Source organism: Cervus elaphus, chromosome 25 (genome assembly GCF_910594005.1).
Source record: "Cervus elaphus chromosome 25, mCerEla1.1, whole genome shotgun sequence".
Classification (NCBI taxonomy): domain Eukaryota; kingdom Metazoa; phylum Chordata; class Mammalia; order Artiodactyla; family Cervidae; genus Cervus; species Cervus elaphus.
Window position 1 is genome coordinate 48,135,870 of NC_057839.1, and position 16,811 is coordinate 48,152,680.

The window sequence follows — 16,811 nt, forward strand, 5'->3', positions numbered from 1 at the left end:
GCAGAACTCTACTAATTCTTCATCACAGAATGTTGGACTGTGATACCTGGAAGTGGTGAAACTATTTGTTTTTGTAGAAGAGAATTTGAAAGTAATGGTAATTAAATGACTGTGGTTACAAATCACACAGATGGCAGACCCAGGACTGGAAAACAGGCCCCCCGATGTGTGGCTTTGTATTTTATCCACGATAAAATGCTCACTAGCATTTCACTGCCCAACCTGTCATTTGCTGTTCCATCTTCCCACTGTGGCACACCTTTGACCTACAGTGAGCATGGCTGAGAGGTGCTATAATTTCTCAAATTCAACAGTGTATTACAAAACTTTAGAAGGCTTTATTCGTAGATTCTTCTAAATTTTGCAGCTACCATTAAAAAGAAGAGCAAACATTTTGAATAAAGTATGTAATCTCATTGTAATTATGACACCCCAAAGCTTTAAAATCTGCTTTCTGGTATTATATAGCATATTGCTCATTTTTCCAAAACTATATTTATAGTTTCCTTAATCTCTAGAAGTGGTTGTGATAATCATTTTTTTTTTTTTTTAAAGATCCATCTGTTATGTTCTTTGCTTTTGAAACAATCATTGTCTAGTGGAGGCAAGATGTTGGTGACCAATTCATAATAAAATGGACTGGGAGTATATATTAACAAGTCAAAAGGCAAAAGATATTGACTTGATCTAATTTTGGATTTCTTTTCTTGGATACAATAGTGACCAGGAAGCAGACAATGATTCATAGAGGTGCTCTGCAAACTGAGACTTGATTGACATTTTTTATTCTTCATTAAATAAGTTACATTAGACAAAGCTATAAAAAACGCTGGAAAATTTTCTCAAAATGGAATTTTTTTTTTGTTTAGTTTCAGTGATATATTTAAAGCCCAAACGCTGATTTTAAATGTCTTGTAATAACAAGAGTTGCTTTCTGTGCTCTATTTAATTGATTTTTCTTTGGTTTTAGTTGATTCAGACTGTCAGTGTCATGGACAAAGATGATCCTCCCCGAGGCCACAAATTCTTTTTTGAACCAGTGCCAGAATTCCCCCTCAATCCAAACTTCACCATTGTAGACAATAAAGGTACAGAGCATTTTTAAGACAATTATGATGAAACATTAAGAGGCAGAATTTAAAAGACTGATCTGACTTTTTTTTTTGTTAACAGATAATACAGCAGGAATCATGACCCGAAAAGACGGGTACAGCCGCAGCAAAATGAGCACGTATTTGCTGCCAATTTTAATTTTTGACAATGATTATCCGATTCAAAGCAGCACCGGCACACTCACCATTCGTGTGTGTGCTTGTGATAATCAAGGAAACATGCAGTCCTGCAGTGCTGAAGCCTTGGTCCTCTCTGCTGGCCTGAGCACTGGAGCTCTCGTTGCCATCCTCCTCTGCGTCATCATACTGCTTGGTAAGCATGCCCCAGAATGATATGCCCCTGTGATATACTCATTCAATTCAAGGAATTCTCTTCTTCATTACCCAGTGCTTGTGTACTGAAAAACACTCTCCTTTATAGCTAAAGAGGGAAAATTTGAGCTTGTTATTAAAAATGTTCTTCTGATTAAAAAAAAAAATGAATTTTTAATGGGGGCTAGGTCTAGCTTACAAGAGACCAAAAAACAAGGATATAATAGCTGGTGATATATACAGATATTTTAAAGTACATTTTATATATGTATAGTGTTTAGTGTGAACTAATATGGTCACATTTCAAATGGTACTTCATTTAATAATTGATTGAATTTTTATGTCAACTAAGGTAAATACTTTCATTCTTCTACAGAAGGTTAGATAACTTACACAAAGTCACTCATTAAGAAAGTGTTCTAACTATCATTCAAACCCAGATTATTATTTGTTAGAATTCACCTTTCTAATCATTGTCCTCAAAAGACTATTTTACAAATAAAATTCCTAATATTACCATGTGTTTCACACATGGAATTAACCAGCCCATTTAAGTTGTCACAATAATATAGACATTTTTTCATAATATTTGTTATATGTAGTTTCAGTCCACCAAAGAAAATGCTTAAGTTCATTTTTAAAAATATCACTATGACACTGTGACCATACCTACTTCAGCAATATTTTCTAAATCAAGTCATGCTTCCAGTTGCAAATGCTTTGAGTATGCCCTAACAGGACAATAATTTAATTCAATTAAATGGTCGTTCCACTGTAAAACATTCCCCCAAAACTTGTTTCCATCAAATACTCATCCAAAATGAATGCTTAGGGCAGGAGCGCTAGCCAAATTTATGTTCCAGTACTCATATGTGTTGGCTCCTTTTCACTGCAAATCCCTTCAACCTATCTGGATGTGGTCCCTTTGGCCAGATATTCTTGCAGGACTTCAGCAGGGAACTGATTCAAGTGAGGGGAAAACATTTGTCCCAGTTATGATGGTCCAACTATTTAGAAAAACAGTTTATCAGGGTGATTTTGAACTTACACAATACTACCATCAGCAGCAGCAGTCTGCATGTCCACGTGCTGTTAGAAATTTCAACTCCTCTGTAAAATATTGTTGTATCCCTATGGAGATTAAATTTACCCTACCCTTTCAGCAAAGTGCTACTGATATCACGCTGTTTTATTTGCTAAAATAGTTCTACTTCTCTAATTTAGAACAAGATGGAAATAGGTATATTTTGTTTTTTCCTTAATTCCAGTATTAATACAATACATACACACAAAAAGGCATGCATATGAGGGAATAATATTCATCTGCCAAAATAAGTTTAGATATCATAACATTATTCAACTAAATCTCTATGCAGAAATTCTAGAAGGCTCTTTTATTCAGAAAAGTTTGCCATCTTTCTGACCTGGGCAATATGGAGGGCACACATTTCATATATTTTACCTTTCAATTTATTATCTAAACATGGAATTATTTTTTATTATCTTAGTCAGAATGTGTTCTAATTCATAAGGTTTTTATTATAAACTTTCTTAAGCACTCTTGCTATTATTTTAAGCCTTTATACTAATGACTGCATATAGTTGCTATATTTCTGTAGTTAGGAGATCGGCTCTGCAAGGTGGATATAACAAGGGCCATGATATTTTAGGCCTATCCTTTCACAGTTTGAAGAAATGTAGTTCTTCATTTATATCCTTGACACAAGGCAGGGGTTAAAACCTAGGGCAGGACTTCTTAACCCCTTTGGTTCCTTGAACACCTTTGGTAGTGAAAACGAAACTTGTGGACCATATTAGAATAATAATTTAAACTTATTAAATAAAACATGTAATACAAAAGGAAATATATATATATCCAAATTGAACAAAAAACAGAAAGCAAAATGTGCTTATATATGCTTTGTTTTAGTGCAAGCCTAATGATCGTTCGTGACATGTCCTAACTATAATGAAATATAAAGTATCTATGATTTCCATTGGTTTGATAGTCACCATACTCTTACTATCCCTATAATTTATGCTGATATTTATGACAGAAAGTGCTACATTCAGGTTACAAATTAGTAAAAATAATGAGGCATTTTTTTATATTCCTTATCCTAGCTTCTCTGAATTGCATTCACATACCCCAGATTAATAACCTCAGTTGAGGGAAAAGAAGCAGATAATTTTGACCTGGCAAAGGAGAAAATACTCAGAGCAGATTCTAAGGGCCATTTGTGAAAATGCATAAACTTTATATTAGCTAAGAAACCCTTGAAGCGATTTGACTATACCATTGTTGTGCTAGACATATAGAGAATTTATAAATTAGTTTGGACTCCCCGGGTTGTGCTAGTGGTAAAGAACCCATCTGCCAACCCAGGAGATGTAAGAGATGTGGGTTCAATCCCTAGCTCAGGAAGATCCCCCGGAGGAGGGCATGGCAACCCACTCCCATATTCTTGCCTGGAGAATCCCACAGACAGAGGACCTCGGTAGGCTACAGTCTATAGGGTTGCAAAGAGTTGGACATGATGGAGCGACTGAGTACACACATGTAAATTAATTCATTGAATATTAAACTTGGAAAGAACCATCTTGTTCTAATTCATGGCTCACTAGTTTGGTGGATTTCAGACCTATATTGAATTTAATTAACACACTCATCCTTTAATAAGAGAGAGTAAAGATATGTCTCATTTTCAATGGATAGTTTTTTATAATGCGTCCAGCATGACTCTGAATATAGCTCAGCACCAAAAGCCTGCTTGGTGCAGGTTAGTAAAGATATTTCTAAGGATTTTTTTGTTTTCTTTCTACTAATTAGTACAAGGTGAGGAAAGTGTTTTGGTCAATATAACAATAGCATTGGACAGGCCTTAATGGTAGTTACAGGGGCATCAGGGCCATGGTGAAGTGCAGTCTCAATGAAAATTAGTTTTTGTAATCTCAAAACAAAGACTGAAAAAAATTAATGATAGAATTTGAGCCAACACTTTTTTTATTTTTCAGTGAAACATCAGTAATACCAACAAAATATTTTCACTTTCCTAAAGTAAGAGAAAACTTGCTTTTTTTTCTCCCCAGCAATGTATAAGTATGCTTGGGAAATTTTTCTTTATATCATTTTAACTTTTCTTATACATAAAATTATGGACTTGGTCCATTCTCAATGGAAAACATACCTTTTTGGAAATCACATAATCTTTCTTACATTTTTAAATGTAATTTTTAGTTTATAAATGTATTTATCTTGCAAATGTTTGTTGTCAAATATTTGCCTAATAGTTTACATTTCACTAGTATAAAAGAAATAAGAAGGCATATCATATGTGGGGAGGGTTCCCAGTGTATGCAGAGGGACCAGCCTCGAAGCTTGAATACAACTGTGTAAGTCAAGAAAGTCCTTAGAAGCAAGGTAATTTTTGTAAGATGAGTAGAAGGTAAGGATGAGTTTAAGTTTGAATTTAATATTGTAGCATATAGAACTATATTTCAGATTTTAAGCAGGCTTTCAAAACCAGGTCAATAATGGGAATGGATGAAACCATGATATATATGTGTGTATACATATCTATAATGTGTGTATACATATGTATATACAATACACATGACACATATTTACACATATATGCATATAAGGCATTTATGTGTATATATGCATAAATTTGAATGTTTTGCATATATCCCCTGAGTCGTTAAGAAAGCATAAAATTTGTGCTCAATTTCTCTTGTAATAATAATGATTGTAGTTTTAGAATTTTAATATTTTGAAACAAATGTGCATTGAGGAAAAGTGAGATATTATATACTCAGTTGGCTAAATGCATTAGTCATAATTAAAGTTTTTCAATGCCTCAGCCCTATAGAAGATTGAGTCTCAAAAGCAAATAAATGGGACTGTATTATCTGCTTTTTTTGTTTTGTTTTGTTTTCTTTTCTTTTCTTTTATCAATATAGCACATCCAGTCTTTGGCCCAAATTATGCTGCATTTGTACAGGGTAGTTAGTCTTTATATCCAAATGAACTTAACACCTCTTTCACCACATCAAGGTCACAAACATAGGAGTGTGCTGTATTTAAACCAGAATTATGGAAACTCACTATTTTCTCTCCGTCTCTTTGTTATATTTGTTTTTTGTTGTTTTTTGTTAATAGTTTTAGTTGTGCTTTTTGCTGCATTGAAGAGGCAAAGAAAAAAGGAACCTCTGATAATTTCAAAAGACGATGTCCGGGACAACATCGTGACCTATAACGATGAAGGTGGCGGGGAAGAAGATACCCAAGCTTTTGACATCGGCACTTTAAGGAATCCAGAAGCAAGAGAAGATAGTAAACTTAGAAGGGATGTAATGCCTGAAACAATTTTTCAGATAAGGAGGACTGTACCTCTGTGGGAAAATATTGACGTACAAGATTTTATCCATCGAAGACTAAAAGAAAATGACTCAGACCCAAGTGCACCTCCTTATGATTCACTGGCAACTTATGCCTATGAAGGGAATGATTCCATAGCAGATTCCCTCAGTTCTTTGGAATCTCTTACAGCAGATTGTAACCAAGATTATGATTACCTCAGCGACTGGGGGCCTCGTTTTAAAAAACTTGCTGATATGTATGGGGGTGATGATAGTGACCGAGATTGAGTATGGTATGACTTCACGGATGTCGGTGGAAGTACTCTCTTTGCTACTAGATGGAGTGGCCTGCATTCTCTTCCTTGGAGGAAATTTTTAAAAAGTTAAAATTACAAACAATACGTAGGTGTTGTCTTAGTAAGAGTTTGCTTAATCAGTAAGTTTCTGTGAATGAATATGAATGACATAGATTTTAAAAAGTAATAATAACCAGTTCACCCTCTTTGCCTAACAATCTCTGAAGGAAAGTATATCACATCAATAATCGATAACATATACATAAAAGGCTTTTTGTGCCTTTTCTTAGATATAAGAACTTTATAAATAATGTTTTCTTAACTGACTTACAGTCACCTTTACTATTAAATGAAACATTGTGCAACTGCTTTGTAAATTAATATAAAAAAATATATCCCTAAAGAAATAGGAATGACTATTACTGCCATATTTATTTAGTTGAAGAATGTCTTTGTGTTAATTCATTCATATTTTTATAAATGTATATTTATATTTTTGTATTTTTATGAAATAAAATAGTATTTATAAAAATAAATTTCATTTTATTTGATTCCTATTAGTACTTCTGATATTGCTTTTGACATTTTTTAAACATCTTTAAAAGTAAAACATGATTTACTCAGGGAAAAAGTAGCTAAATTATTGCATGCAATTTGGAACTAGAATATCATGGGACTATAAAAAACTTTGGTACGGATTGTGATTTTCTGCTTCAAGCTCTCAAATATGGACAAGTGTTTACCTAGCCAATGATGTCTACCCATTGATTAGGATGTGAGACACTTGGAATATAAAATGTTATAAATATATCTGTGAATAATTAACTAAATTTTTGTACAATTCTTTCCTATGGGATCAACCAGTGAATTTTATCTGAGAGTAAAGTATGTGTCAGTAATGTGTTGATGCTAAAAAAATCTAAACCTTCCTTCAACAATAATATATTTCTCAGAATGAGAAATTATAGTTCTGACTTTCCTTTTTATGATTAGATAATTCATGGAATATATTAATCATATGGTTAATATTTAAATATGTATTAATAAATTATTGGAGTTTTTTGGCTGATAATTTTGTTAAGGAGATTGGAAGCCATTGTATTTGAGGAAATCTTAAAAAAAAAAAGAGTGACATGTAGATTGTAGATAAGAAAACTTAAGGAATGTAAAATTTTGCTAATAATTGGGATTGTCCAGAAAACAGAATATAGATACCCTAAGGCATGGGAAATAAAGAGACAGGGAAAATATTGTGTAATAATCATTTGCAAATTTTGAAAGACTGCAATTCAGAAAACTTGCCCTAGTTTAGCCTGGAGAATAAAACCTAAACTAAAAGAAGCTACACAAGGAGATTACATGATACCCAGTTTCTATGTCATGAATTACCCTTTTCTTTCTTCTGGAGCAAATGTCATGACATGGGTGATTTCTAGATAGAATTTATGTAAAAGTTTGGCTTTGACTAGTCTGTTACCAAGTCTTTTGAAATAGCTAACACTTATCAAATTATAAACAGACTCTTATGCATTGTATTATGTTACTATATTGGAAAATAGTTAAAGACAAATACTATTTCAATAACTTAACCACCAATAGCTAACATATATTAAATATTTAATGCTAATAAAACAAAAATATACTGGGTCCTTAAAAAATAGGTGAGAATTTTCTTATCATTGGGATTGTCCAGAAAACAGAAAACTTTTAGTTCAGAGAGTATTAGTTTTCACTTAAAAATAATTCCTTTCCCTATTGCTAGAGACTTTCCAGGATAAATCAGACAAATATTTGAGGAGGATTATATAGAGTGGCTTAAGGTAGTCAGAAAAAATGAATTTGATATCTACTAATGCCTCTTATAATCACTTTATTCTATAATCACTAGAGGGATAAGTGACAATAGCAAACACATTCCAAGGAGAGCCATAATTACAGTATGAGTCAAGTCTGCTTAAAAGAGAAGAGATTATGTGAGATCAGAACTAGGGGAATAGGCAGTTACATTCGCTGCCTGGTTTTACATGCTATAAATACTAAAAACACCACACTAAACCCAGCTTCAGTTGTGATCTATAATTGCTATGAGAAAACCAGAATGATAATAGAAAAGACATATTAAATTTTTAAGCTCGATTATAAATAATTGTTAATTTGACTACATTTTTCAGCAATTAAATAATGAATTTAGTTTTAGGGTTCTGCCTTTCCTTGATCAGAAAATCACTGAAAAATTACTGGAGTCTTTATAAGGACAGAGCTACAGACTTCATATTTTAAATAGATATGTGATTGTGTCTGCTATAAATTGGAGGATCAGATTCAATCAAAGAAATTACCAGGTCTGTGTAATACTAATTCTTACTACAATTTTCCAGTAATCCTTAAAATTCCTACAGTGCCTTTGGGAGTCAGATCAGCTTTTATTATTTCCAAACTGACAGGTAAAAAATTGTCTATCTTATCCAAGAAAATATTGATAATATTTACCCTATTGAATTTGGTTAATTTGATTTCACTAAATGCACACATTAAACAAGATAATATTAGTTTCCATTACTTGATTCTCTTGGATGGTGGAGTTGGTAATATTTGAAGAAAATTAACACAATGTGTGCTTACTTTTCAAACAAAATAAATTAATTACTTTGCTCACTCATGAGGTAAATTAAATTAAAATCCATTTGAATAACCATTTCTCCAAATTTAAAGTTTGATCATTGTTTTATTTTAATGTTCAATAATTTTCAGGAAACTATAATATCTGTCTATATTCATATCTGAATATTTTTCATTGAGAGGAACCCACCTACACTGTTAGAACTTTAACACAATCTGAATGCTTTCACTTTCAATCCTGTTATCTGACAAAGGAAATAGATTCCAATGGCTTAAAAACCAAGCTTAGTAAAGAAAATATCATTAACAACAAAAAAGCCAATAAATAAGAAAAATAAAAAGTAACAGCATCTTACCTTAGCCAGGGTTGAAATGGTCCCAGTCAATTATTCCCTTTATTCTTGATAAAGTACCACAATTGGCTCCCAAGATTCTTCATTATTTTGGGTTTTCTTTTCTTAATGCACTACTCTTTTCTTTCTTTCTAACTCTGTATTTAGGAGTAATCCAAGCCACTCTGTATTTAGGAGTAATCCAAGCCTGAATGTTTTTCCCCTCTATTTAAATGTTGATGTTCTTATCTATGGATAAAATACATATCTCTATCTTGATACAGATGTATCAATAATTACAAATATAAATGGAAAATTTCCAAATTTCCACTTATCTTTACCTCTTCTTTTATAATCCAAATATGTATATATATATGTATATATATAAAGCTATTGTAAATTTCCACTTGTGCATTTAATTAAGTGAGATATATCCAGATTTTAACTTATAGTTTAAACTCCTGAATCTGTCCTATTCTCTACCTCTTTTATATAGGTTGATGGCAATTGATCCATCTACTTGCCCAGGCCCAAACCTTATAGTGATCCTTCATTCCTCTCATTCATATTCAATATTTTAGAAAATCCTATTGAATATACCTTCAAATTTACTTAAAATATAATAACTTTTCATCACACTTCCTGATATAATCCTGGTATAAAAGGCTTACCTTTAAACTCAATGCATGCACATGAGTTTGAGTGAACTCTGGGAAATAGTGAAGGACAAGGAAGACTGACATCTTGCAGTTCATGGGGTCGCCAGAGTCAGACAGGACTGAGCGACTGAACAACAACAAAAGTTTTACCTAGACTACTGCAAAATGCTTCTAAGTGTTTTTGCTCCTACCATCTACTTTGAATGTCAAAATGGATTGCATTTCTTTTTATTTTTGCTTATTTGTTTCAATTAGGTAAGTGTGAGCATCTCATCTCTTGATTCAAAATTTATCAACTGCTCTTCAAAGTGAGAGTCAGTCCTCCCAAATGATATGTCATTTGAGAACCATGCTATCTCTTTGATCTTATTCTTCTCTATTTCCTTAATTTATGTCACTTTAGTTATTCTGGGCTTCTTGTTATGCCTTAAAAAATGCTAAGCTCTTTCCCTTTGAACTGACTGATCACTCTTTTAGAACAATCTTTCCCCAGATATTGATGATGTTAAAGAGTAACTTCCTTTAAGTCTTGGGTCAGATGCCACTTTCTAGATGAGGACTATATTAAACAGTCTCGAACCGGGATCTCCTGCATTGCAGGCAGATTCTTTACTGACTGAGCTATGAGGGGAGCCCTTATTAAACAATCTATTAGTATTTAAAACTGCAGTCCTTCTAACCCATTTCTCCTTCCCACACTTATGTTAAAGTTAACATTTTCTCAGCAAATACTATCATACAACCTTATATACAATTTGTTTGTCATCTAATTGTTGTCTGCTCATTTCCACTAGAATTATTTTTGGTTCATAGCTTGTAGGCTAAGGAGAGACTGAAGAAAGAGGCAGGCAACTGCAGATTAATAGGTGGCAGTTTTAATAACCAAGAGATCTTACATATGAGATCTCCCTTTGCAGTTGTAAGATAAGTAGATCTCCTCACTCACCCACCAAAATCTTAAGACATTTCCATGGGTCTAGTCATGTGTTCACTCCAGATGGTATCAACATATCTTATTCTCTCAAAGCTGTGTTTTTAAGACAGCATCTTGGTGTGGGATGGTGAGCGGAAGGTGCTTTCCAAGGGTGGAGAGTATATGTAGAGCCTCCAATTTCTCAGTCCGGTGTGCCGGTCAAGCAGGAGTCACATCCTGTTGATAACCTCCTCCAGCAATGACTGGTATCTTTGGGTAACAGAGGAATTTCATATATTACATTCAATAAAATATCCCATGTGTCTAGATTAGTATCTTATTCTTTGTTGAAAAGCAACAAATATTTTACAAATGGGGAATGTCAGACTCAGTATTTAGATGTGATAGCTAATTTCATAAAATAATATAAATGCATAGGAGATTAAAATAAAACAAATGTAAACAAAAATGATTATACTCAAATTTATAACAGTGTAGTATGCCTTCAACATGATGATGATTATAGCCTAGAGTTTTAAATCTAAGTACTGTTTACTGAATTTCAGTTGATCATCATTAGTCACTATTTGAAAAGACCTTTTAAAAATTATTTTAAAAAATCAATAATTTTTCTGCTTTTGCTTTTAAGAGACTTCACAATGAACTAAGATTACATGCAATGATTGTTGTTTATCAAAGAAATTGGTAGTGAGATTTTACTAGATTTTAGACCATCAGTACCAAATGTGCCAATCAAAACAGAAGCCAACACAAAGAAGGAGTAAATATATTTCTTTTATTCTGTTTTAATTATTTTTGCAGTCTTCTAATCACTATACTGTTCTCAGATGACTATTTTCTGGCACATCAGTAGTAGAGTGAAGGTGAAGGTAACTGACTAAATCTAAGAAAACATTTTCTGACTTAAACATGTATAAATTTACTAATAACATTTTTGAAGAAGAAATATCACTTGAAGGCAATTTATATGAAATAGAAACACAAATTACTTAAATCTATAGTTTCAAAATAGCAAAGTACCAACATCTGATTAGCACTCTTTGTTGCTGTTGTTTGATGGGCTATTGCTAGTTAACTTAGGTTGAAGACATGAATAAAAATCACCATATTACTGCCAACATTTAAAATTCAAGATACTTTAAATTATTTCCTCTAGATTTTCTTGAAGAATTTAGTAGTGAAATTAAGTATTCTTGCTCTAATGTTTATTTGAGTTCATGTTTATTAACAGTTCATTTCAGAAATTGCCAGTTCAGGTCTAGAGCAGTTTTCTTTTAGATATTTTTATTTTCTTACATGTATGTGTATATATATATGTGTGTGTGTGTGTGTGTGTGTGTGTGTATATAAAATTTTGATAGCGATGTTTTAAATAATATATATTTTAAATATCCTTTCACAAAATTGTGGCTTCTGTTTTCACTGTAATTTATTTCAATATACTCAAAATGATGTATGGTGTGATTTATAGTTTCCTTGCTATTTTTCTTGGTTTTCTGTGTGTCTGTATTGCCAGTTTAACTCCAAACTCTGTGTTAATAGTTTAAGCACAAAAAGTAGGGGACCAACTTTAGTCCTTGAAGAAATCTTTCCTTCTGTCACTAAACCACTCCATTGGGGTGGATTAATTGTCCTGTATACTAAGTATATCCAGCTACCCTCTCTCCTGATCAAACTGGTCAGTCCAGGATATATTCTTCACAGTTAAGTCCTGATTCTCACATGCCATGTTCATTTGCTTTCCTTGCTCCTCAGCACATTTAAAATGATTTGGCCAATATATCTACCTAGTGATGGCATTGCTTAATTGTATCTACATTACAGTTCCATTATACTTTCTTCCAATTTTATTGAGATTAATTAAGATACAGCACTGTATACATTTAAGATGTGCAGAATACTGATTTGACTTACATACTTTATGAAATGATTACCACAATAAGTTTAGTAAACATCTGTCATCTCGTATAGATACAAAATTAAAGAAATAGGAAAAAAACACACTGTTTTGATATGAGAACTCTCAAAATTCAGTCCCTTAATTTTTATGTGTAATGCGGCTGTTGTTCAGTCACTCAGTTGTGCCCCACACTTTGCGACCCCAGAAATCGGTGTCACTTCTCTCTTGCGCCTCACTCCCCATTGGCTCTGGCCACATGCAAGGTCGCTTAAATGTAATGTACATCAGTGCTCATTATGTTTATCGTATTGTACATTGTATCAGGAGTACTTATTTATCTTATAATTGGAAATTTGTACTTTTTGACTACTTCCATCCAATTCCACATTTCCCACCTCCTGCCTCTGATAATCACAATCTGATCTCTTTGATTTTTTGTTTTTGAAGTATAATTGACCTGTAACAGTATATTAGTTTCTATAACACAAAATAATGATTCAATATTTCAAAATGATCACCTTGATAAGTCTATTATCTATCACCAATTGAAAATATTGTGCAATTATTGACTATATTCCCTACACTGTAGATTTTATACTGATAATTCATTTATTTTACAACTGGAAACTTATACTTCATTATCTCTCAACTATGTCTTTCCCCACCAAGCCAAACCCCTCCCCTCTGGCAAATGACCTTTTTGCTCTCTGTATCTATGACTCTGTGTTAAGTTATATTTATTCATTTGTTTTTACATTTTTTAGATTCCACATAAAAGTCAAACTTTATAGTATTTATCTTTCTCTGTCTGACATTTCACTTAGCCTAATACTCTCTAGGTCCATCCATTTGTTGCAGTTGGGAAGATTTTATTCATTTTTATGTCTGAGTAATATTCCATTATATGTGTATATGTGTGTGTGTGTGTGTGTGTGTATATATGTGTGTGTGTATATATATGTGTGTGTGTGTATACATATATATATATATATACACATATATATTCAAAGTGGTCTGTTAAAGGTTTTGAAAAGTTTTGTCTGCAACATGGGAGGTATCTAAAATTACACAGAGAAGTTCTAGATAAATGATAATATTGAAACTGAAGGCATCTAAATCTGCAAAAGCAAAGTAGAACAAAACTGCAATATATTAAAGCAAAGTATTAAAAATATATAGTCTGTTATAGTATAAAATAAACAGTTCAGTAGAGCATATATAGCAAACATTTATTTTGCAATTATAGTGAGTCTTGGTTCTTTATTATCATTCTTTAATGGCTTGAACATCAAGAATAGGCTGGATGGAGCAATGGAAACTTTCATCATTTAAATGTTTAATATTAAATAACTATATTATAATCTCTATAAAAATAACTAAATAAGTCAGTACATATTTCATTAGTTATTTAAAGGTAGAAAAATGCTAGGATAATGTTCAAAAACTCACAGAGAGCAAAACTAAGATGCAAAAATGTGAACAGTATTTCTGCTGGTCACTTCTCCTCAGGTGGGAAAATTACATGTGATGGGAGAAATTCCCATCAGAACATGCAGAATGTTGTATGTTATGTTCTGTTATTACTTTGCCTTTGACAATAAGTAATATGGAAATGTGTATAGAATTGTTTTATATCTGTTCTACTTTTCCTTAAAAACTAAAATAGTTTATTTTGAATCTTCTGTTAAAAAGAACTTGAAGGCAGGTAAGAGTGGGAAGTTTGTTCTGTTTCCTTACACAGGATTTGGGCAGAGAAAACACAATGAAAGAACAGGGATTTGAGGTCAGAGTGAGCCCTTACCTTCTAAATTTCCACAGGATGCTTTGAAACATTTGAAAGAGCACTCTGAGTTAATCTGTGGAGCAAACAAATATGGGGCCTAGAAGCAATTAAATCCAACTCCAGGAATGGTTATTCTACATCATTTCTGCCTTTAGCCATACTAATTCTAAAGAGGGCAATCTGAAACTTAAGCACCTCCTACTAGGATGAAAGAAGAGAAATGGGCAATGCTGACACTAGGTACATACCTCTTTCTCTGGTCGCTGGATAAATTATATGTTTTTATTTATCTATTTTATTGCCATGTGTAGTCATCTAAATCACAGAGGTAAGCCAGGCTAGCCCTTGATGGCCCTCCCTTCTGCACCCCCTACACCCATATTCCCCAGCATGTTTTAAATCTATCTAAATCCAAATATTTCTCAAGTTCTGAGACCGCTTTCCCTTGATGAAAGTTCCAAATGTTGCTAAGGGTAAAGCTAAAATAATATTGTGCTCAATAAACAGAAGCTCACATATTGATTCCAAGTCATTATTGGCATCTATATAATGAAATATTTTGAAAATGTAGAGGAGTGCCCATACATCATCTGAGTGTGTCTGTATACTCAGATTTAAATATTCATAAGAAAAAGCTTACTTTAAAAGACAACTGTCCAATCAATGGGGAACAGCTATTTGTGAAGCTTAGACTACTTTAAATATCCCCTTGTTTTCCTGTATTGATGCCATCATGCTAATAAGCTATCTAACTTATTTAAAAAAAAATGAAGCAAAGAGATTCACACTTGTTCCAGTTTCAGAGATGTTGATGTATTTGCTTAATGAAAAAAGGCATCTTATCAAGAACTAATCATCATATGATCTAGTTCTTACCTGGGTATTATTTATTGAATTAGCCTTATGAACAGATGGAAATGTCAGTCTAGTGTCACTAAGAAAAGAGACATGCTCTGAAAATTTGAGTTGATTATACAGATCTAAGCATTAGTTAATAAAATAGTGGGGAACTTATTGCCATTTCATGGTCTGTAAAATGAATTCTTTAACCTTCGAGCAATAGTGAAAAATCATATTCTGCATTTTTCGTTAATAATCTACTCATACTTATTATCACCAAAATTATATTAAGTATTCTCAACCTTATTCATTAAAACTTTAATGCAATAACCATTAGTTTTTCTCACTGAATAGCAAATAATTTAGAAACAATGTTGAAAGATATTTAAATGCAAATCTATGTTAAATGGAAGAGTGATCTGAATTCCTGAAAATTTTGATTTAAAAATTGACTCTAATTCAGTTGAAACTAATAGAGCTAAACTTCTTGCTGTGAGTTCATATATGACAAATTAATTAATTAGTGTGATTTGCTATTTTCAGCAGCATAACAAAAATATGTTCTATTTATTCTCTAAATAGTCTATTCATCTTCCTTTAAGAATAAATATGCACATCATCAGGCAATAGAAGCCTATAAACAAAATACTATTTCAGAAGAAAAGCAAATGTGTACTTAATTTTAGGCATCTATTGTTGATATATTTCTGCATATGTGGCAAAACATCTATGTGAATTGGGATGAAGGATGTGAATTTAAAATTACAAGAAAATTCTGCTCATCTTTGACTGAAAAGCTCTTTTTGCAAACTCACTCGAGGTTCCAAGAAGAAAAGAAGTAAATGTAAGTGATCAAAAAGAAAAGCCCCAAGCTAAAATGTAGGTGGCTAACCTCAAAAGTTAATTATTTTCAGAATTTTTTTTTAAGACTAGAGTACTGTTTTGCGATAAAAGGGAGAAAGCTTATCCTTATGCTTCAACTATGAGGAAAGGGAAATTACCTCATTAAATTTTAACGTAAAATCCCGATTAAAATAAAATCAACGGAAAAATAAGTTCGAATCCACAGAGAACCTAGATGACAACAATTTAGGTAATAGTATGCTGAAGCTGAAACTCCAATACTTTGGTCACCTAATGAAAAGAACTGACTCATTTGAAAAGGCCCTGATGCTGGGAAAGATTGAGGGCAGGAGGAGAAGGGATTGGCAGAGGATGAGATGGTTGGATGGCATCACCAACTCAATGGACATGGGTTTGAGCAAGCTCTGGGAGTTGGTGATGGACAGGGAAGCCTGGCGTGCTGCAGACCATGGGGTCGCAAAGAGTTGGACAGGACAGAGCGACTGAACTGAACTGATGCTCATATAAACATTCCCATTTTCTCTTACAGCATTCATCACCTTCCTAGACAAATGTTCATTGTGAAACTAAAGCCTATCAGTGTGTATTGACAGGAAAGAAATAAGTAGCCAAGGAAACAGTAAATAAGAAAAAAACATGCCTCCTTCCCTGGTTTACCTTGCTTCTCTTATTTATGTTTTTTACTATGTATTTTTCTTTTTCTTTTTTTTTTTTTTTTTTGGTATTTGTTAAGTGTCTATCATCATTAGCTTACTCAGTAATATACATAGCCAAAGGAGAAATCTTCAGCTCTGAAAA

At 32.7% G+C, this 16,811-nt stretch overlaps 1 protein-coding gene across 2 annotated transcripts in view; it reads left to right on the forward strand.

Moving 5' to 3' along the window:
• CDH9 (cadherin 9) overlaps window positions 1-6,523 on the forward strand; it is a 137,460-nt gene extending 130,937 nt beyond the window's left edge. For both annotated transcript variants that reach the window (XM_043887366.1, XM_043887368.1), the window contains 3 exons: window positions 971-1,088; window positions 1,174-1,425; window positions 5,587-6,523. In XM_043887366.1, the coding sequence (XP_043743301.1) occupies window positions 971-1,088; window positions 1,174-1,425; window positions 5,587-6,074 (858 nt within the window). In that variant the 3' untranslated portion in view covers window positions 6,075-6,523. The remainder of the gene's footprint in view (window positions 1-970; window positions 1,089-1,173; window positions 1,426-5,586) is intronic.
• The last annotated feature ends 10,288 nt before the right edge of the window (window positions 6,524-16,811 follow it).